The 24,079-nt window shown below is 34.9% G+C and overlaps 1 protein-coding gene across 2 annotated transcripts in view; it reads left to right on the forward strand.

Moving 5' to 3' along the window:
• The window catches only part of XIRP2 (xin actin binding repeat containing 2), a 70,727-nt gene extending 66,974 nt beyond the window's left edge, over nt 1-3,753 (forward strand). The window contains exon 9 of one of the 2 annotated variants that reach the window (XM_077154060.1): nt 565-674. Coding sequence is in view for 1 of the 2 variants with exons in the window: in XM_077154061.1 (XP_077010176.1) it covers nt 565-2,068 (1,504 nt within the window). In the remaining variant the exon portion in view is untranslated. Of the gene's footprint in view, nt 1-564 lie in introns of both variants that reach the window. The other variant, XM_077154061.1, reaches the window with a different exon arrangement.
• The last annotated feature ends 20,326 nt before the right edge of the window (nt 3,754-24,079 follow it).

A 24,079-nucleotide genomic window follows, 5' to 3' on the forward strand; every position in this document is an offset into this window, starting at 1 on the left:
CAGAGATACTCAACTGTGCTGCTGCCTCTGACTAAATTTGATTTTAATTTTAACAGGCACTCCATTTGTTGATCTCCCCAAAGAGGCCAAATAAACAATTGCATAGGCAAGCTTTTCAATTCACTCAAAATTCAGTTAACAAAGAAGTTCAGATAATTCATTTTTACGTGTATATTTTTCGGCAGTTATTGAAAATTGCAACCCCTTACATAAATCATTGTTAACACATTTTGTCTTATTTTTCACACCATCTACATCAACAAGTGCATTACAATATAATATCTATTATACCAGTACCTGACATACATAATGAAATTCTAAATACTGCAATATATACATCTTTGGAGTATTTATGATAACTATTATCTAACAAGAATATTCACTTAATATAAGGGTATTCTTACTGCCTGAAAGTTGATTGCACTGGGTCACAATGATATTATGGAAATATTAAAATAAGTAACTCCCTACTTCCTTATGAATTTGCAGTCAGTATGCAGTGTGCTTTTTTTTCTTCTCTTTTGCTAAAAGTGTTGTGTTTTGTTTATTTTTTCTTTTTGGCAGTTTGGGAAATTATGCATCGCTTCATGGACAAATATACTGTAAACCTCACTTTAAGCAACTTTTCAAATCTAAAGGAAATTATGATGAAGGTTTTGGACACAAACAGCATAAAGATCGGTGGAATTGCAAAAATAAAAAAAGCTCAGAGGATTTTACTCCCAAGGAAGAGCCAAATCTGTGTGAAAACACTGCTGCAAATACCCCCATTCTTGGAGATTTCAATAAGCACTTAGATTTTGGTAATAGTGAATGGCAAAGGGATAATTTAAGAAAATCAGGGGAGAGGGGAAAATTGAAAATCATTTGGCCTCCTTCCAGGGAGATGCCTAAAAAAACCTTCACCCTTGGGGAAGAGCTCAAAATGAGTAAACCTAAATGGCCACCGGAAATGACAGCTTCTTCATCCCCTGAAAGTAAAAGTGAGTCACTGATAGAACATGTTAAAACTCTGGAAATTAAAGGACATGAGCAAGAAAACATTTCTTCCCTGCAGCCATATCTGCAGTCCATCCATGTGTGTCAGAAAGAAGATGGGATAGGAATCAAAGAAATGAAAATGCATGAAGCAAGAAAAGATGAGAAGGAAGAAAATAAAAATGTGCAAGATAAACCGAATGGAGCTGAAGAGGCAAAGTGTAAGAGGAAAAGTGAAACGGATCTTAATGACAGTAATAATGTGGTTGTGCAGAGCGCTGAAAAGGAGAAAAATGAAAAACTTAATGAACCTGGGGTTGTAGAAGTTTTGCGGGTTACTAACAATGTTGATGAGGTGGTGCCAGAAAATTGTAAAGAGAATTTGAATAAGAATAATAACAACAATTATGTGGTAGTCTCACATCTGAATAATTGTGGGGAGAAGACATGTCTTTTAGAGTTTCCTAATCTATTACCACTGTCGAGTAAAGCAAAACATGCTGGAAGTGAATATGAAATTGAGAATTTAGAAAGTGCACCAAGAATTTCAGAGTTACTTGGTATATTTGAAACCAAAAAGACTTATTCAAGGAATATACTAGCTAGGGCTCTTGATAAACCGACTCACAGAGCTACTGCTGGCAGTCCTGTGCAGTCTGCTCCCAAAGCAGGCCTCAATGGTAGGTTAATAATAAAGGGGAAAAGGTCAATAATCTCTTCTGATACAAATATGTTAAACAGCAGGGAAAACCACTCAAATAGCAAAAATTTACACTTCTTTTTTTCTAACACTGTGAAAATTGCTGCTTTTTCCAAGAAAAATGAGAATACTTTTGAGCCTGATTTAATAGATTCCATAGATCCAATTAGAAACATGCCATGTTTGTATTTGAGAGAAATTGAAAAGGACATTGAACATTGGCATGGTAAAACGATAGGAGCAGCCCACAATAATGGAAACACCAGCCCTGATGCTCTGAGTGGTAAATGGGCATTTAAGCCTTCGTTTCCCAGAGTGGAGGTCCGGTCTGAACAACTTACTGTGGAAGAGCAAATTAAAAGAAATAGGTGCTACAGTGACACTGAGTGAAACGTTATTGGCCACCCACAGTCCTACTCAGGCACTGAGAGGTATTGTCCTTTTAAAAGACTTTAGAGATTTTGATAAACTTTTGGTGAACTTCTTGCTAAACTTAATGTTCAGAAATCTCATGTGTATTACATCGGGATATTTCTTGTATTGCAGTTTATGCTTTCAAAAATTTGTGTGAATCTACTTTAGTTCTGAATGGAATGAAGCAATGAAACAATATTGCTATGTTTTTCTGTCTAACGGCATTTAAGTTTGTTGCTCTGTTTTTCCTACATGACAGTCAACATCATGGATGAGATTCTATATGGCTAATGTTTATCACAATTCTTTTACCTTCTTTATAATTTCTGCTGAAATAAAATTAAATCACCCAGTGTGTAAACAAACAAAAATACTTCTGTAAACTTTTTTCCCCATATACATTGTTATTCTAAGTAAATATTTTTTTCCACAATTTAGGAAGTATTTGTCTTGGGACAAGTATTACCACAAACAAAAATGTCTTGGAAAAAAAACAAAATACTATACCAAAGACATAGCATTATTGGAAATCATTCTCTTTTTTGATTATAATGGTTCTTTGGATGATTACCAATATAAAACTACCATGGAGTACGTCTGCAAATATCTAATGAGTAATATTAGTTTTCTTCTAGATTACTGTGGGGTCCACACTCAGGAATCATCTAAAGGATAAAGATTTTAGAAGTTATTTAAATAAGTCCTGCACATTGCATTTTATTGTTTACTTTATACAGTTGATAGATAAATCATATCACTAAATTTTGTCAGGCTCTTTTCTTAATGTGGTTTGATGGCTATCAAACCTGATCACATATATTCCTGCATAAGTACAAACCACTGACTTTCTATATATATGAAACCAAAACACAGAGTTGAAAACTATTTGTCTTTAGAAAGTATGATAAATTCCCTCTTGCTAGTATGTTCCCAATTGATACCTAAGACCTACATTTAAAAAAATATATTTTTATTGAGAAATATCTACACACATACAGTCCAAACATATTATTCAATCAATGACTCACAATATCATCACATAGTTGTGTATTCTTCACTATGATCATTTTTAGAACATTTGCATCTCATCAGAAAAAGAAATAAAAAGAAGAAAAAGGAACTCATAGACCCACATTTTTATCCTACTTAATAAAATACCTGAGCAAGTCTGCTGAGAAACTGGCAAATTGTGGAGTTACAATATCAAATTCTTCATTCAAGTCAAATTGTTACATTACTCATCATGCATTCTTAATGACAAAGTATAATCTCTATAATCAATTATGCTAAGATAACACAATGTTTCCATAAAGAAGGAAATGCTTCATGAAAGCTCATGCTATAATATCTTAATATATAGTTTCTTAATGTCAGTGGTCCTTTTTATAAAAGTCACTCTCTCTTTACAAAAATCTTCTCTTGGGACTCTGCCCACATAATCTTGATAGCCCAGTTCACTGTTCAATTATGTTAAAACTTGAGGCTAAAAGAAGCTAATATCCGCATCAGAGAATACAAAGAAAAAGTATGAACTGTCCTTGTGTTTACCCTTAATTTAATCAACAAAATAGCATTTAAAATCTTCTTAATTATAGATGGTAAAAAATAATCATTGCTGTTAGCATCTGTGAATAAAATGTAGCAGTTTTTAAAAATTCAAACGTGCTTTTGAAATCCAAATATACTTTTATTTAGTAATGGGTATTGGTTCACTCCAATCATGACAAAATCCCCAGCTAAATAAATAACAAGCTTTAAGAACTAAAGTGTAGTTAAACACACAAATCAAAAATTCAGAAAGCTTTCTTACAGTCGCAAGCAACAACCACATTTCATCTTTGTTTTTGGTTTTTAGGACATAATTATTAATATTATGAAACAGCTTTCTAATAATTTTTCACTTTAAATTTATGTCACAGAACTATATTATATGCACATCTATTCTATGAAAATTAGCATTCCAAGGAATAAAACTCTCTTTGAATGAAATCAAGATAGGCCCATGAAAGAACAAATCCCATGGAAGAAGAGGCTGTGTGATGGTAGAGCTTGGCATGCAAGGGGTTTTGCATTATTTATAGAAGACTTTGGCTTTCTAGTAAATTTTGTAAAATGTTCCATTTCCCACCAAAATTGTGCTGAAGAGTCCTTTGCAGCTTCTACACAATCAATCCTTGTGACATAATTGGGGTTCTAGGAGGCACATTCTTTGAATTTTCCCATAGTGCACTAAAACTTCACCAAAATGCAAATCTACCATCCATTTCCTCATGTGCACACAACCTGTGCATCTAGCATATTTCCTGCAGCTAAGAATTTTCTGTAAACATCTCTAGAGTAATTTCTAAGGGAATATTAATTATTCAAGGAATGGAAAGACAGAGAAAGACTACTTTCTCCATTTTGTTTTGGTAGTTACTCTCTACTGATTACTCTCCAGTTGAGGTGTAGAAAAGTTTTCCCATTGCCAAGAAAATTAACTTAAAAAAAAGTAATCGCAGCTGTTGAAGTGAAGGAGAAGTGAATTATATATATTTTTATAACAGTAAATGTTATTGAGAATGAAGGGAGATTTCCAAATCTAATATAAAAGTTTCAAAATCTGCAGGTATTAACAGAAATATGAAAGCTTATTTTAGAGAATCAAATTTACATGGAGGTCAGAAATATGTCACAGATTATACTCAGACCCCAAAACAAATAAGAAGTGCAAAAGAGTGCTGAGCCTCAATTCCCTGGAAATTCATTCTTAAAAAAACAAGGAATGCTTTTTGATGAAAAGATATGAAATTAATTTAATCTTAACATTGATGGAATCTTCTGGAAAGGCTAATTTGAATTATGTAATGACATAATTCAATTCTTTTATTTCAGACATTCCCCCCCCGACAAATATAATGAGAAATGCTAAAATTTTAGATGTTCATATGCAAATGAAGCATTAGAGAGAAAATAATAATAATAGAATATCTATAATATGGTCATATTTTATAGTATCTTTTTGTAGAAAGGAAGTGAAAATGGATGGAAAACTGACAAATAAAACCCTTTGATGTCACTCAGTCAACAGCCATTCCACATACTTATGGCACTCTTGGTATGTGCCATTGTAAAAATAAAACATGATAAATCTCGCATCTAGAAAGGGAGGCAGACAAAAACAATAACTAATTACAATTGGTGCCTGTGGATGTGAATTGAAAACCCCAGGAATATATGTGACCAGAAAGAATTCTGTTAAATTATGAGAACTGCAAAACATTAGTAAATGAACATGTGCAAAAGAGTTTCAGGTCTGGGGTTGCAAGGGTAGTTAAGTGGCAGAATTCTTTCCTGCCAGGTGGGAGACCCAGGTTTGAGTCCTGGTTTTGATGCACTTCCACGAAAACAAATAAACAATCAAAACAAACAAAAAACAAACAAAAAATCAACAAATGGTGCTGCAATATGGGATACTCACATGGAAAAATAATGAAATGTGACCCCACCATACAGCATACAAACAAACAAACAAACAAAAAAGAGTTTCAGGTCTGGAAGCCAAATAGTCTCCATTTTGGTATAATTTATTTAGTTGCGATTAGGTGGTTGTGAACTTTATGATGCACAGACTAGGTCTCCCTTCAAGAATGAAGGATTTCCTTCTCCACAAGCTGGAACTCCTGCCTGTAAAATGCCCTTGACTGTCACCCTCTACCAGGAATGTTTTAGCTGAAAAGAGCCACCTCCCCCAAGGTGGATTGAATGCAAAACTGACCAGTGGAGCAACTCAGGACAATCCTGAAGGGTCACTCCAGCTTCAAAATTCCCTGCAGCGTTGACTGAAGCCTCAGTCACACACAGCTCAACTTCTTCCTCTGTCCAATCCTACTTCCTTCCTATCTCTTCTCTTCCCAATAAACTTCCTACACATTAATTTCTGGCTCAGAATCTGCCTCATTGAAAATCCAACCTGGACCTGTTGGTGCCAGGAGTGGCCCAAGAAAGCAGACAATGGGATTGTATTTTAGAGCTGGATTATTTGCCACTTGACTGGCAATAGCCACAAGATGGCAGTGCAATTGTTAAAATTTTCACCACTGGTAAACTAGGATGCTTACACCATTTGTATTAAATGCATAGTTGGTACCATGTATCAAACATTTGAGACATGTTTGGGAAATGGTAATTACAAAGGAAAATGAAATTGGGTGGCTACTGCTAAACCCTATCACTCTGGGGGAAAATTAACAAAAACCTGAGAGTGATTAATCAATAATTAAAAACTGTGATTTAATTGTAAGAGTAGCTGAACCCTGTTAAACGTTACTCTCTGTCAAGGTCATATGCCAAGTTCAGGGACTTGTGTGGAAGAGAATGGGATCCATAACATGGCTGATGTAGCCATAATTATTAAAACCCAAGATTCCTGTGACCACCAGAGCCAACAGAAGTGGACACCCTCCCCCCTGCCCCATAATTTAAGACAAGCACTGCTGTCACTCAAAGGTAATGCAAACACCTCTGCCCAACTAGACTAGGTGGTTGTTTTGGTCTTGGCTAACCTCACTTATGCATCAGCAAGTCTTCTGGTGACTGCATTCTAGGCTGTGCTTGTTTGGGGCACTTTAGCTGGAACAACTCCACACTATGTGATTTTTATCCTCCTCCTATGACCAATGAGCTATCCACCTGGCAATGGCAGAAGTAAAAGGGAACAAAGGGGCAAAATGGCAGAGTAGGAAGTTTTACAGACTCCCTGTACAGGAAAATAATTGAGCTGGAAAAAAAAGATTGCAATTGACTAAGAAGTAATCTTAGAACTGGATTGGATACTTAGAACAACTATGGGAATGCCAGACATGAGAGAAGCTGTTAAAAGTTCAGCTTTTTTTAATTTTCATATTTGAAACTATGAACCAAAGATCAGTCTCCACTCCTCAGGTATGCAGCAAAGGCTGTGAAAATTGCAGCATCTGCTGAAATGCAGCCTGAATTCTGGCTGGGCAGAGAAAATTCTGTCCTCCAAAATTTGCTGTTGAAAATTGAGGTTGGTCTATGGGACCCCTAAGGGACTGTGCAGATTTTGGCCCCAGTTTCAGGCCTCTGGGCAGCAGCAGCTTGTGGCCTCCTAATAGTACATAAAGACCGAGTGCATCTTCTTTGGTTGGTTTTCTTTTTCTTCTGTGTATGACTGTTTCTTAGTCTGACAGATTCCTGAGAACCCAGCCAGACCTCAGTTTCAGCCTATATTTTTGCACTCTTAGCTGCAGTACTTCTGCCTCGCCACCCCCAGCGTCTACCAGAATATGAAGAGATAGTGGACATTTTTTTCACTTGGTTCTCTTCACTTTGTGTGTTGGTGTTTCTTGGTCTAACAAATCCTCAAGGATCCAGAGGGAATTCTAGCCTTGGTTTTGGCTCTCTTGGCAGCAGTAGCTTCAGGCCTTATACCGGCATCTACCAGGACACAGAGCCAGTGTACTTTTTTTTTCAGTTGGTTGGTTTCCTTTCTTTTTCTTTCCTTCTTTCCTTTTCCCTTGTGGTCTGGCTGATCCCCAAGGAATCAGCATGGTTCCTGGCCTCAGTTTCAGCCTTGATAACAACAGGTTCTAGTTTCCTACATGCATCTACTGAAAGACTTGGAGAAGCAATGCACCCTTTTGGGGTGGGAGGGTGGAGGGTGGATATTTTTTCTGCATGTTAGCTTTTTTTTTTCTCTTGATTTTATTTTTTCCTCACTGATTGTTCTTGGTCTTGGTCTGGTGGACTGAGGAATGGGAGAATTAGATCTCCAGTGGTACTGCAACATAGTACTCAGATGTCAAATTCTTAACAAAACAATTATAAAACATACAAGGAGAGACATAAAAGAATAGTGCAGTCACAGGAGGAAAAAACCAATTCAATGGAAAATATTCCAAAGGAAGCTCAGTCTCTGTAATTACTAATCAAATATTATAGTAGAACAACTCTTAAATAAGATTAATAAATTAAAGGAAAAATGGACAAATATATAAAGGAAATCAGGAAAAAATACATACAAAAAATGAAAATTTCAAAAGTAAAATAAAAAGTGTAAAGAACAAAAAAAATGTGGAGCTGAAAATTATAATTCAAATGAAAAACTCAGTAAAGGGATTCAAATGCAGATTGGAAGAGACAAAAGAAAGAATATGTGAATTTGAAGATAAGACAATTGAAATTATCCAGTCAGAGGAATAGAAAGGAGAAAGAACAAAAATAACTAACAGAGCCTGAGGAACCTGTGGGTCCTGATCAAGCATGCTAAAGGATACATCACATGAGCCCAGAAGGAGAAGAGAGAGAGATAGAGGGCAGGGAAAAAAAAACAAAACAAAAACATATTACAAGGAACAATGGCTTAAAACTTCTCAAACCAGGTGAAAGATATGAATATGCAAATCCAAGAAATTCAGTGAATGCCAATGATGATGAACACAGAGATCTACACCAAGACACATAATAATCAATTATTATTTGAATGCCAAGGACAAAGAATCTTGAAAACAGCAATAGAGGAGCAACACACCACATATAAGGGACCTTTAATAAAACAATATCCAATTTGCCATAGAAGCCAGAAGAGAAGGCATTGGGAGAACACAGTAATGGTACTGAAAGAAAAAAAAATTATTATCCAAGAATAATATATACAACAAAGCTGACCTTCAAAAGTGAGGGAGAAATGAAGACATTGCTGGATAAACCAAAGTTCAGGGAGTAAATTACACTAAACCTGCCTTACAAGAAATGTTAGAGAAAGTCCCCCATGTTGAAAGGAAAGAACACTATACAGTAACTTGAAGTTGCATGAAGAATAGAAGACTTCTGGTATAGGTAAATATAATGCCAATATTGTTGTATTTTAATATGTAATGTTGTTTTTTACTTCTCATATGACTTATAATTCAAATCCCTTAAAAGTAAGCACAAACCCTTGTTAATTGGGCACAAAATGTGTGAAGATTTAATGTGTGTTCAGAACAACATATAGGGGAGAGATTGAGAGATATAGAAATAGAACATGTGTAAGCTATTGAAGTTGAATTGATATGAGTAGAAACTACTTTGTAACAGTTTTAGGATGTTAAAGGGAATTTCCATGGTAAGAAACATCGTTACATTCTAGGTATATGCCTTAAAAAATTATACAAAAGGAAATGACTAGTAATTCAAAATGGCTCATTATAAAAGATCACCTAAACAAAAAGAAGGTAGTAATGGAGGAGATGGGCACAAAAAGGTTTAAAACTTACAGAACCCAATTAGCAAAATGGCAGAAGTAAGTCTTACTTTATCAGCAATTATCTTAAATTTATATTGATTAAACTCTCCAAAAAAAAGGTGGAGATTGGCAAGGTGATTAAAGAAGCATGACTCAATTATATGCTGTTCACAAGAGACTCATCTTAGAATTAAAGACACAAACAGGTTGAAAGTGAAAGGACATGGAAAAAATATTGCATGCAAAATAGTAATCAAAAGAGAGTTGGAGTGGCTACACTAACATAAAAATGGACTTTAAATAAAAAACTATTACAAGAAACAAAGAAGGATATTCTATATTGGTGAAAGTGTCAATTCCACAAGATATAACAATTATAAACACATATGCAGCTTATGAATGTAGATACAATAATCCATAACAAAATACTAGCAAAACAAATCGAACAGCATATTATGGTCAGATGGGATTTAACCCAGGAATGCAAGAGTGGTTCAACACACAAAAATCAATCAATGTTATATATCACATACATATAACAAAGAAAAAAAGCACAATTATCTCATTAAAGACAGAAGGGACATTTGAGAAAATCCAACATCCTTTCCAGATAAAAGCACTCAGAAAACTAGAAATAGAAAGGAACCTTATCAATACGTAAATAATCATTTATGAAAAACCCACAGCAAATATCATAGTCACCGGTGATTAGGGACCAGATAAGGTTGGTCACTTTCATCACTGCTATTCAACATTGTACTAAAATTTCTAGGCAGAGCAATGACGCAAGAAGAAGATATAAAAGAAGTAAAACTATCTCTACTTGTAGGTGAAATGATCTTATAGATAAAAATTACAAAGTTAATCCACAGAAATCTGCTAGGGGTAATAAATGATTTCAACAAAATGATGGGGTACAAGATCAACCTGCAAAAATCAGTAGTGTGCTTATACACTAGCAATGAATAATTCAAAAAGGCAAACAAATATAGAATTACCATCTGATCTGGCAATTCCGCTTCTAGGTATATGCCCAAAGAAAGTGAAACCAGGTTCTCAGAGAGATACTTGCACACCATTGTCCAAAGCAGCATTATTCACAATAGCCAAAATGTAGAAACATATCAAGTGCCCATCAACAAATAAACAGACAAACAAAATATGGTACATCACATAATGGAATATTATCAACATAAGAAAGAATGGAGTTCCGAGACATGCTGCAATACGGAAGAATTTTGAAAACTAAGTTCAGGGAAATAAAACAGACACATAAGGACAAATATTACATGACATCACATATAAGAAATGTTTAAAAATGGCAAATCTATAGAGACAGTAAATTAGAAGTTACTAGCAGATTAGGTAAAGAGGGAAAGGGAATTATACATTTGGTGGCTATGGAGTGTGGAAATAAAGTTAATTAAAAGTATAAAAATAAATAAAGAGTGGGAACAAAGAAAGACCCTCTAAGCTCAGTTTTGGTACACTATCGCTTCTGTCTTTCTAATGGTCAAAGTAAGTTCAGTGTCAGCATGAGAAAGCACTAGAAAGTTACATGGCAAAGACTATGGATAGAGAAAGGAGTTAAGAGTCAAGACCGTTAACGCAATCTACTACAATAAATATTCAAAAGCAAATATGTTTTATTACAAATATTAGGCATTAGAAAACCCCGTCGGTAGTTCCTAACATAGTCTTGATTTTTATCATTTTAACTTAACATAATTTCTGATGAATGAAGGTTGAAAAGATTCAATGGGGCAGTAATTGGTAATGTCCACTCTCTAATTCCCTGCATGCTTTGTATGATGGTGCCAGATGCTTATTAATTTTCATGTTGTTCCTATCATCTCCATTAAATCATCTCCTTCCAGAGAAAGGAAGATTGGTTAAAAGATATTTCTGGTGAGTATGTCTTTCATACATTTTTTTAAATTTCCCCATACAAAAGTTTCCTAAAATTAGTTAAAAAGAAATTTCAAAAAAAAAATTATGGCTTCCTGATCTCTACCTACCCTAAAATATTTATTTTTTGATAAAAGTTTTTATAATTTTGTAGCTGGGATAATATATAAACCAAAACTAGCATTGGCAACGTGTAAGAACAAATAATGAAAGAAAAATTACTAAATGTCATACTCTGCTTCTTTAACTGATCTCTTTTAAATCTTGATTCCTGAGTTTAATACTGCAAGTGTGTACATGTGTGAATACAAGTGTGTGTGTTTAATAGTCAATGTGCAAATGATCAAAACAGCAATAGCAGCAAATTTTCAAGACTTTTTCAAAACTATTTTAAGCAAGCCAACATATTCATTCTTAATACCATCAAAAACACTGACTATGAATGCATGTAACTTATAAGTTAATAACATTAGTTAGATAAATATATATTATGAAATGGATAATATTTATGTTACCAGTTGTTAATGTTCAGACTATGCATTTTACTCCTCTCAATTTGGTTAATATCTGCACTGATTTGTTGTTGTCAATGTAGTTAGAGTGTTTATAGGCAAATGCATTCATTAACATGATTTCTTAAAAGCATATTACAGTTGCTCAAAATGTTTTCTAATCTCTTCTATTTCCTCATCTATACTATTCCCAGCAATTTCATGCATGCCCAAAGCTCCAATTATCTCCTTACTGCCAGTGACTTCAAATACATGCTTCCTTCCATGAGCCTTCCTCTGAATTCTAGTATCACATAGACGACTGCCTGTTTGATACTTTCTCTTGGATGTTTAATGAACCTTAAATCCAACATGTCAAAAAAGGATTAGTAACTCCCACTTCCAATTCTTGGTCCTCTTAGAGTATATCCTATAGTAGACATCATTATCCACTCAGTTGCCCAAAACAGAAAAATAAGAGTTGTACTTCATACCTGTATTTCTTTTATCCATTTTCAATTAAAATCTCTCAACAAATCCAGTCGATTTTTACTACTTAAATATTACTTTTTCCTCATTTTTCCTTCCTAGTACTTCTCATGTTTATAATTTTCATGTTTTTATAAAAGATTTGATTAATGACGGTAAACCCCACCCACATGCCCACACACACTGGCTGGAAGCTTTACAAAGAAAGGAACTGGATCTAGCTTTACTGTCAACTATATCCTCAATTCCCAGAAAAAGTTTGGCATATGGAAGGCATTTGATAAGTTTTGTTGAAAGATTCCCTCACCATGTGAATCTAAAACTTGAGTCACTGTGCAGACTGTCTTAGAATAACATACGTAAGTGAATAGGGATATCTTCTGAATTCTTTTGTGATTACATGCAAAATATTACCCACATACCATCATGATAACATGTGAAAGTGATATTTCCAGGGGAACTTCAGTTTTACCCCCAGATTGCATGTCTACATGCCAATGCCACCTTTGGTCATGTTTCTAGAACAATGGCCAAGTGGCTAGATTTCAATATTACAAATAGGGAGTAGGAGATTTTATGGATAAACATGTTTATAATCTTAAAGATTGCCAAAATAAATTCAGTGTATAAGAAAAGGTACAAACACAAACACACATAAACATACAGATCAATCTGTATTAATGTTCTTTGCCATAGCCTTAAAGTATACATTTCCCTATACATTAGAAATGAACATTTTCTGTACAATAACATCTATAGAACATTTGATTTGGATAGTTAAAGTTTGGAAAGACGGTGTGGCAGACTGAGTTAGGTACCCCAGAAATGGGTGTTCTTAATCTTAACCCACTTTCCTGAGGGTATTAACCCATTCGTAAATATGACCTTTGAAGATGTTATTCTTAATTAAGGTGTGTCCAAACTGAATGAGGATGGGCTTGATCCAATATGACTGAAGAGTGTATAAAGGAAATTGGACATGGACGAGAAAGCTGCAGGAAGAAGCTGGAAGTCAATGGAACCTGGAAGAGAGAGGAGTGGACATGGCCATGTAATGGAAAAGCCAGGGAGCCATGGATTGCCAGCCAGCCAGAACCTACACACTCCCAAAGGAAGCAAGCCTTCCAGGATCCAAAACCTTGAGACAAATTTCAATGTGTTTAAGCCAACCTGTTGTTTGGTATTTGTCTTAGCAGCTTGGAAAACTGTCAGATGGTATGTCTTTGATTTGGAGATCACACTTAAAAACATGTAAATATTTAAAAATATATGCCTGTTTTATAAATACAATGGTGCTAGGTAGAGACTCTTAAAGAAACTATTCTTTCAAGTTTAAAAAATATATGGGAATTCACATGCTTATACAAGTTATTTTTTATCTACTATTTTTACCAGTTACAGAAATGCATGTAGTTCACTATACTTTATAAGCATTTTCACATGCTTTATTTCACTCAGTCCTCACAACCAGCCCTATGTTTCAGGTAAATATTTTACATAGAGGAAACTAAGGCTCAGAGAAGTTAAAGTAATATGTAAATGTACCCCAGTGAATTATAAATGGAGAAGAAATTACTATGTATAGTTTATATTTGAAGAAAGCAAGCTTTGGAGATCTTAAGTTTCCTAAAATCCCGTATATAACAAGTACTGAGATGCAAAACATGAAAAAGTTTTTTGGAGTTCCATACTCTCCTCCATCTATGCAGTCTCCTGTAGAAAGTATTGTGATTTTTTATCATGCATTTGATTTTTATTCACAAGTTTTATTTATACGGTCTTACATTATAATTGTACACACTCATGCTGTATATATGTGCATATCTTGCCATTATGCGTATATGTGTATATATGCATGTGTACACACACACACACACCCCACTAACATTCTAGAACCAAATGGAACATCCATTGCATGAACAAGTTCTTATTCATTATTTATCTGAAAAACATAATTTATAAGATATTATAATATATATTAAATTTATGGATTTAGCACATTGATCATTACAGTAAACTATATAACCTGTGGTGTCCATTGGTTTAGGAAGATGTCTAACAAGAGTTGGAACAAAAAGGTCTGGATTAACCATTTTTAACCAGAAACTTCAGACTGTCAAGGAAGCAACTGCAGTTAATAGAGTATGACTGTATATGTCCATTCAAAAAAAAAATAGTATAAAGTAGAAGCATATATTCACATCTTACTGTAATCAAAGCTTATGGCAAGGGCAAGCACTATGGCCCTTAATCTCATTTGATTCTTACAAATATCCCATGGGTATGGTATGAGAAACAGTTGCATTATTACCAGCGAAGAGCTTGTGGAATAGATAAAGTTACTTGCCCAGATTTACCCAGTTCGTGAGTGCCAAGCCATTGAAGGAAATGTCTTAACTGACCAAAAAAAAAATAAATAAATAAAGCATGGCATTTCCACATACAGCTGTACTCTCAACATATTGCTGTATATGTAAAAATATATTATATGTGTACATATAAATATATGTATGCATATGTACTAAATATATAACTTTATGTGTTATACTGAGGATACATATGTACACTTTATAAACACATTTCATTGTGTCAGTGTATATATGTGCGTTTACATATGTATATATAAATTATATCATGATCACAGTCAGGTACCTATGCCTTTCATTCCAAAGACCCATTTTTAATGTAAACTAGAGAACAAAAAAATAAGATTACTTTTTGAAAATGTCATCAACCGCAGGGAATGGAAGTGAAGGAAATACATCAATCCTTCCGCCTGCCTTAAAGGCAAAGACAAAGCAGAACTGTTCTTTTTAAATCGATGAAATTAACAAAAGTAATTGAATGTGGCAGAGAGGAGATGTCAGGTGGGAATCAGCACATGTAGGACTTGAAGACTGTGAATAACTTAGAAAAAGACATCAATGCCTCTGCTGCTAGTGATTACCTCACTCTCCATGCAGCTGTAAAACATGGCAGCATTTGTCTAGGTGCCAGGAAATGTCAGGACTTTAAAGGTTCAGTGCTGGTTATGTGAAATAGGACAGGAACTATTTGCCCTAAATACTAAACCTTTTAATTAAAAAAAATTCTGAAACACTTAAGGTAGATATATTCTAAAACTGGAAGATGTATAAATGACTGCTTTTTAAAGAAGAAAGGAAAGGCATGTACCTGTTTTTTAATTCATAAGAAAACTATTAAATCACTGGCATTGCAAAGAGCCCACCTTCAATTATCGATGAACAGATTGCCTACAGAAAATGTTAAATTCTAGGCTGTCATCTCTAACCTATCCAGGCCACTGTCTTCCCTCCAGCTTCACTCGTGTCCTCTAGGAATAAGAGCGAACTTCAATAGCAGCAGAAGTAAAACATAATGGCCACATTTATAGAATAATTTCCACTGACACTTTTATTCTAAGGCAGAAGGAAGGAAAGTCACGGGGATAACTGGCATATTCTGGGTTTCTGCTGCTTCTGCTTTCCATGGCAGCCTTCTACAAGACCCAGCTAAATACTTTTCCTCTCTGCCATCCTTTTCATCTTTCTCCTCCCCTCAGGGTATGCAGACACTCACTCCCACTCCAGCTTTCCTCATTAGCCATGGCATCCTGCCTCTGTCCACCTAAAGACTAATTTATGATGACATGCAAAAAATATTTAATAAGTGAATGAGTGAATGGATGTCATCAGTTCCTGTGGGTAGCCAATGGCAGCACTTGGCTAAAGAATCTTCAGCTCTTTGTCTCCAAATATCGATAATAACAGAGGGAAAAGTTGATAAGGAAAAAGAGAGGAACTCCGATCTTTATGGAGTTCTTGGAGTCCCAGGGCTTATAGCTGTATCCACCCTGCCAATCTCTGCCTCTGTCTTCACATGGTATTCTCCTCTCTGTGTCTCTTCTTCTCTTCTCAGAAAGACATTGTCATGTCAGATCAAGAATTCACCCTACTCCAGTATGAACTCATCTTAACTAATTATGTCTACTAGGACCCTGTTTCCAAATAAGGTCACACTCTGAAATTCCAGGGATTAGGACCTCAACATATCTCTTTGGAGAGATGCAATTCAAGCAACAACACCATCCAAGACAGTCACGGTTAGCTCTAGAATTTTCTCTGTGTGTGTGTTTTATGTGCTCTCCCATGCCTTTTCTTACCATTATTCAACTTGGGTGCCAATTTTAAGGTTTATGGATGCAACAGGCTGAGAATACTTTGACAGGTATGGCTTTACTTTCAATCCATGTCCTCTTGTGTGCCAGGAGATGCTGCATATTCTGTTCTTGTTAAGAAAACATCAAGCAGTCTTTCAGGGTCTGGTTCATGAGACAGAATATAGAAGTTAATATGTAAATGAATAAATAATTTTTTTCTTTCAAATATTAAAATGCAGTTATATTTATGGAGATACCTGGCAATGATGCTTAATGAGACACAGGTGTCTTCTAAAGCCTATTTGAATTTCAATTGTTAAAATACACTTCAAACATATTAACTAAAGAGTTCACTCAATCTTATTGAGTGTAACATTTCTTGCACCAACTAAGAGTAATAGGTTGAAAGAGTTTATGGAAAGCAAAGAAACAAATTCTGCCTATGGAACAGGTGTTGGAAGTTTGTATACCCTTTCCCCATCTAATTAATAACTGTGATGTATTATAGAGGAGCATAATTAATAGTTCAAGTGTCACCTTATTATAAGGTTGACTTTTTCAATGCTGACTTTAAAAATAAAATGATGATAAATTAGCTTGGGATTTTTGAAAACTTTGTTGCATTGTACCCAGGAATATAAATGTGTAGTATATAGGTTCTTATACTATGCTTTAAGTTTTTATTTAATTTTATCATTATTGACAAAATATAGGATGTAAAACTTCCTTTTTTACTCTTTTCCCCATATCAAAAATCCAAGAAGACAAGTTGTAGCTAAACTTTCTTAATGTCTTCTGGATTTGATCTTCCTGCCTTCTTGGGAAATTTGTTTCATCAATTATGCTTTCCATCTCTTGAAACTTTGACCTCTTCCTTTTTGTCATGTTCTTATTGCTTCTATCTTAGAGGAAAATAACACTCCCTAGATTAGCCACCTATGTCTCCTCCCCTTCACAATGAAGTTTCCTAAAAAACACATCTTTAGTTATAGTAGGTTATTCCTCCTTTTCCACACACAACTTACCCAAATGTAAATATGAATCTCCTAGCTCTTACCAATTACATTCTATTTATTAAACCAAATGACCACATTCAATCTGTTTATTGATTCAAGCCCTTTAAACTTTCAACACCATTCTAATTCTATGACCTGTGGGTGCTTCACTTCATTCCCCTGGCTTTATAACTGTATTTTCATTCATGCTACTGACCATTCAGGGCCCCTCAATCTTCATCCTTTTTCTCTTGGCATTTGGAACTGTTGTGTTTTTTCATGGTCTTTGGTTTTAACACCCTTTCTGTCTTCAGGCTCTTTCTTTCATGCAGGAATTATGGAACTGATCCCTTACACTGGGGCAATTCTTTGCAAAGCTGGCTACTTGGAAGTAGACTCTGAAACAGGAAGACGAGTTCATTTCACTTCAATTTTCTGCAATATCTGATGCTGTTGACAACTCCCAACTTAAAACTATCTTCTACCTTTGTTCCCATGATGCAGATCTTTCCTGGTTCTATTCCAACTCTCAGTTGCTGTTCTCTGCCTTTCCATGTGCTTTTTCTCTATCCCTCCTGTAAATGTCTATACTCCAAACTTTTCAGTTTTAAGCTTTAAACCATTATATATTCTGCCTAGGCCATTTTTATCTAATCCATATTCCCTTTGTATGGACAAATCCTACTGCTGTCTCTCACTCTCTTGCCTGGACGTGTCTCCTGAGCCTGTTCTTTCTTCCTGACAGCACTTTCTCTACCATCACACCATTTAACCCACATCTCAGGAACAATTCAAACATTTCTTCATTTTGAGAACATTTTCTCACCACTCTAGACCTACTTAGGTGCCTATCTGCTAGGCTTCTCATTTTATGCATAGAATTATAACAAATTTTCTTGTCTGATTTACCAAATAGAAAGCAAACTTCTTGAGTTTAGAAATCTGTTTTTATCATGTCTGCATTGTCAGTAATCAGAATAAAGTAGATCAAAGCTAGAAAGTTGGACACATTGACCTGGGATTCATAAGCACAAAATAGATATAGATATGGATGAAATTTCCTTGGTAGAATATATAAAGACTGGTGAATTGGAAGCATCAATATTGTGTATGAACATAACAATATGTTTGGTTTGCAAAATGATTTATTGGTCTTTGTACATAGTACCTATGAGCTTAGGACTGAAGACAAACAACATTTGATGCTGACAAACTAATAAACAACATGACCAAATGAAAGAGAAGCATGAAAATATATGCTCTACAAGTAGCAGGGTAACATAACTCAAAAAGAATGAGAGCATCCCAAAAGGCTTCTCAAGTTTACTACTCTTGTTTCACTCTGACAAACTAAGAAGCAAGGTTTGAAGAATTATTTAAATGCCAAGAAGAGACTGGAGAGGGGAAGTAATTACATGAATAAGGATGTTGCTTATGAAAATTTGAATAGGGTAATTAGATGGAGAGTAAGTGTGCTAAAGTTAAAGTGCTGCAGGTACATGGAACTGGGATGAAGACAACAACAATCAAATGTCCAAATACTAAAATAAAGAAGGTATTGCTCGTGGAAGGTTTCCCTTTCATTTTTAACATTTAGACTCCAAATATTTGAGGATGCACTGGTTTCCTACTTCTTCTATAACAAAATACCACAAATTTGAGACTTTTAACAACACACATTCATTATCTTACAGTTTAGACGGTCAGATGTCCCAAAATCAAGGTATTTCAGGGCTGTGTTCCTTCTGATGGCTCTAGGAGATAATCCATTTCCTAGCCTTTTCCAGCTTACAGAGGCCCCCTGAATTCCTTGGATCATGTATTTTTTAATTTCACTGGATATCTGTAACAAATACTGCATACTAGTTGGCTTAAACAGCAAGATTTTGTTGTCTCACAGTTTGGGAGATTTCAAATCCAAAATTGAAGTGTTGGAAGGACCATGCTTTTTCTGAAGCCTGTAGTGTTCCCGTGGTGGCTGCTCACTCTCTATCATTCAATCTCTGCCTTTGGCATACGCCTGTCTCTCTCCCTGTCTGTCTCTTACTGACTGTGTCCAAATTCCCTCTGCTTACAAGGACTTGTCGTACTGGATTAAGGCCCACGCTGATTCAGTTTGGCATTATCTTAACTAATAACATCTTCAATGATCCTATTTCCCATCCACAGGAGCAGAGATGTGGGGAACATGATTCAATCCCTAACAGTGTGTGCCAGAAGAGAAGCAGAGGAGCATCTTCAAATCACTCCCTCGCCCTCATCTTTGCTTCTGTAGACAAAGACCCTCACTCTCACTCTATCTTCTTACTTCCCTCTTAGAAGGGCACTTGTGAGAACACTGGGCCCACTGGGATAATCTGGATAATCTTTCTACCAAAATATCCTCAATTTAATCATATATATAAAGTGCTTTTTGCCATGTAAGTAACATATTCATAAGTTCCTGGGATGAGGATGTAAATATCTTTGGAGTGATTATTCTGCAGACCACAGAGGGTGAAATGGAAATAAGCATTTCAGAGTCTTTTTTTCCCTTTACATCAACCCTTTAATTTAAGAGTTTCATGCTTTTAAAAGCATACTTGTACCTTCAAATAACCCTGTGAAAGTGATAGAGAAGCTATGTCCATTTTATAGATGAGATCACTGAGATGCACAGGAGTTCAGTGGCTTGCCCAAAGGCATGCAGTCAGTAAATACTAGATTTAAAACATAAAACCATGTTTTCTAACTACAAATCTAGTGTCCTTTCCCTTATTCTATAATTTCCCTTTGTGATTAAAAGAGAAAGAAAAACGTCCTGGATTCACCAGAAATTTCACAGAAGAAAGAAACAAACAGATAATTTAGATGTTAAGCAATAATTTTATGGTTCCTATATACATTTCTCATGTTGAATGAAAGTTGAATTCATTTCCATTCCTCTCAAATTTTGGATTTAAGAATGACACACAAAGTGTTCTAGGAGGTGAAATATCTAGAAATTTCTATAGACTTGGCACATTGTCTCTCTCCTTCAGGTGTGAAAATGTAAATACACAAATGCGCATAGAACCAAGCAGACACTATAAATGACATAAGCTGACTGGGTGTAAGGGTGCAAGCTCAATCATAAATATAAATTAATACCCATTTTCCCTGGCATGGTACAAAGGGGAGCTGTGTGACCTGTGGCAAACTGGAATGTGATTAGTTCATCAAAAGGGACAGCTTCTCAGTAACAGTCAATTGCTGTTTTGTAGACTATGGACACAGTATTTGAAGATAATCATACTTTTTTTTTAAAAAAAGGATGTGAGTAATTTGTATTTTCATATTAAATATGCAAAACCTTAAGGACTAACATTTTGAATTGTTTTTAAGATACTGAGTGGCCATAGATAGAGCCGCAGTAGGCTCTATCTAATTTTCCTCAGTCTAAAAAGTTATGAAAATAAAGGGATGAGAAGAGGCTGATAGGTAGCCAAGGAGAGGTAGAGAATAGAATATTGTCTATATTGACCTTTCCAAAAACATTGCATCTGCTCCTTTAAATTACAGTTTTTGTTTTATTGATAGACGCTCTAATAGTAGCATTAGCAATTGCATCAAGTTAAAAACTTTTATGCATCAAAAGACTTTATCATGAAAGTAAAATGATAACCTAAACAATTGGAGAAAATATTTGGAGATCACATATCTGATAAGGGTTTAATATCCAGAATATGTAAAGAAATCCTCACTCAATAACAAAAAAGACAAACAACCCAATTTGAAGATGGGCAAAAAGTTGAATAGTCATTCCTCCAGTGAAGATATATGAATGGCCAAAAAGCACATGAAAAAAATGCTCAACATCATTAGCCATCAGGGAAATCCAAATTAAAACACAATGAGATATCATTTTACACCCACTAAAATGAACACCATTAAAAAAAAAAGCAAAAAAGAAACTTTCAAGTATTGGAGAGGATGTGGAGAAACAGGAACACTTATTTGTTGCTGATGGGAATGTGAAATGGTACAGCCACTGTGGGAGACAGTTTGCCAGTTCCTCAGAAAGTTAAGTATATCCAAATGAGTTGAAAGCAGGGACTCAAACAGATACTTGCAAACCAATTCCCCATGGCATCATTCACATTTGTCAAAAAACGGAAGCAACACAAATGCCCATGAACAGATGACTGAACAAACAAAATGTGGAATATACATATAATGTAACATTTTTCCACCATTAAAAGGAACGAAGCTCTGATTCATGCGACAACATGAATGAACACTGAAGACATAATATGAAGTAAAAAAAAGCCAGACACTAAAGAACAAATATTCTATGTACTCACTGACATGAAATAATTAGAATAAGCAAATTCATAGACTCAGAAACTAGATACAGCTTACCAGGATCTGCATGGCAGTGTGGAATAGGGAGTTAATGCTTAATTGATACAGAATTTTTGTCTGGGGTTGTTTTAGTTTGCTAATGCTGCCAGAAGGCAATACACCAGAAATGGGACTGGATTTTATAAAAGGGATTTATTTAGTTACAGATTTACAGTTTCTCAGAGGAAAGGCAGCTAGCTTTTATTTGGGTTCCTCTATCACATGGGAAGGCACACAATGACATCTGCTGGCCCTCTCTCCCAGTCTTTGGGGTCCAACAGCTTTCCCCGGGGCATTTCTTTTCTGCTTCTTCAAATGTCTGGGTCTGTGTCCACTCTGAGTGCTGAGTGGTGCTGTGCTCAGCTGAGCTACTTCTCTTTCTTCTGACTTCTCCTTTTGAGACTCCAGTTGATTAACCATCACTCCTTGCAGAAGGCACTTTCCTTAGATGATAGCAGATGTAATCAGTCATAGATGAAATTCACATGCTGATGATTTAAGTCCACAGCAACAGAATAATTGGACACAATCACCTGGTCAAGTTGACACCTGAACCTAAGTATCACAGGGGGATAGAAAAGTTTTGGTAAGGAATGGTGGTGATGGTAGTACAGCATTGTGGACATAATTATCTACACTAAATTACATACTTGGATGTGGTTAAAAGGGGGAATTTTAGTTTGTATATATGTGCCTAGAATAAAAATTAATTAAAAAAACTTTAGACTCTACAATACAAAGAGAGAACCTAACTGTACCTATGGACTATAATTGACAGTATAATTATAATATTGTTTCATCATTTGTAACAAATCTACCACACTAATGCAGGGTTAATACTAAGGGAAAATGCATATGTATGTGGGTATATGGGAACTCTGTATTTTCAGCATGCTTTTTCTGTTAACCTCAACTTATATAATAAAAAATGTAAAATAATTTTCATTTATGTCTTTGTGTGGCTTGAAAGCTCATCATTTTTACTTTTTATTGCTCAATACTATCCCATTATATGGATGTGTTTATCCATTTCACTAATTGAAGACATCTTGGTTACTTTTAGTTTTGGATGATTATGGATACATTTCCTGTAAACATTTATGTTCAGGTTCGGTAGGGAGTAAGTTTTCAAATCAGTTAGGTAAATTCCAAGGAACACAATTACTAGATCATATTATAACTAAGAAATTGGCAAACTATATTCCAAAGAGGCTGTACCATTTTGGTTTCCCATAAGCAATGTATACCACATTCTTCTCAGCAATTGATAAATGCAGATATTTGGATTTAGTCATTCTAGTAGGTATGTAGTGTTATCTTAGTGTTGTTCTAATTTGTAATACCCTAATGACAATATGATGTTGAGCATATTTTCATATGCCCATTTGTGTACCTTTCTTTGGTAAGTTGTCTGTTCAAATATTTTTTCCATTTTTAACTTAGATTGTTTTCTTATTGTTGAAATTTAAGAGTTCTTGTATGTTTTGGTTACAAGTCCTTCAAATATGTGCTCTGCAAATATTTTTTTCCCTGTCTGTGGCTTTCCTTTTCAGGCTTTTTTGCAAAGCAGAAGTTTTTAATTTATAAAGTCCAATTTTATTATTTTTTTCTGAGCAGGTTTTTGTTGTTTTAACCTGCTGTTTCTCTTTAACAATATGTTTTGGACATATCCCTCGCTAATAAGTATACATTTATAGTCTCAATAATACAGAAAAGTACTATTGTACGCAGAAAAGAAACAGGTGTAAGGGAATGTTGTCTAAGTTCATTAATTATAAGAACATAAAAAGTGTATTTATAAAACAAAATAATGGTCTTGTTTTTATGAGTAAATGAATGTGTTATTTGAAACACAACTTGTATTTTCTGAATTTCTCTGATTACATCTCCTTAATTTAATTCTGTTTTGCTACTACCACTGCTGCAATGTCAAGGTGGGTGTTCAGAGATAATCAGAATGTTAACATGCCTTTGGTTATGCTACTTAACGTATAGCCTACTTTGTGATATACAACAAAAAGATTTAAAGTCTAAGAATGGGACTTCAGGGAGAAAATACTAAGTGTGGAAATGGATTTGAATCACAGAATCCCTGAATGTAAAGGTGAAATTTATAATCAAGATCAAGATTATGAGTCCTTCAAGTCCTTTGAATCACCCTTGATAGATAATAATCAGGATAAGGAAACTTATGATGAATGAACTGTTTATGTTTACTATTACATTCTAGAAATTTTACACAAAACTGCCTTTCAATGTTGGTAATTTTAATCAAGTAAATTAGTCTGTAATATGTACCTTGTAAAAGATAACTTAGCTTGTGCCATTATGTCCTTTACTTTTCAGAATTTCCAT

Source organism: Tamandua tetradactyla, chromosome 3, assembly GCF_023851605.1.
Source record: "Tamandua tetradactyla isolate mTamTet1 chromosome 3, mTamTet1.pri, whole genome shotgun sequence".
NCBI lineage: Eukaryota > Metazoa > Chordata > Mammalia > Pilosa > Myrmecophagidae > Tamandua > Tamandua tetradactyla.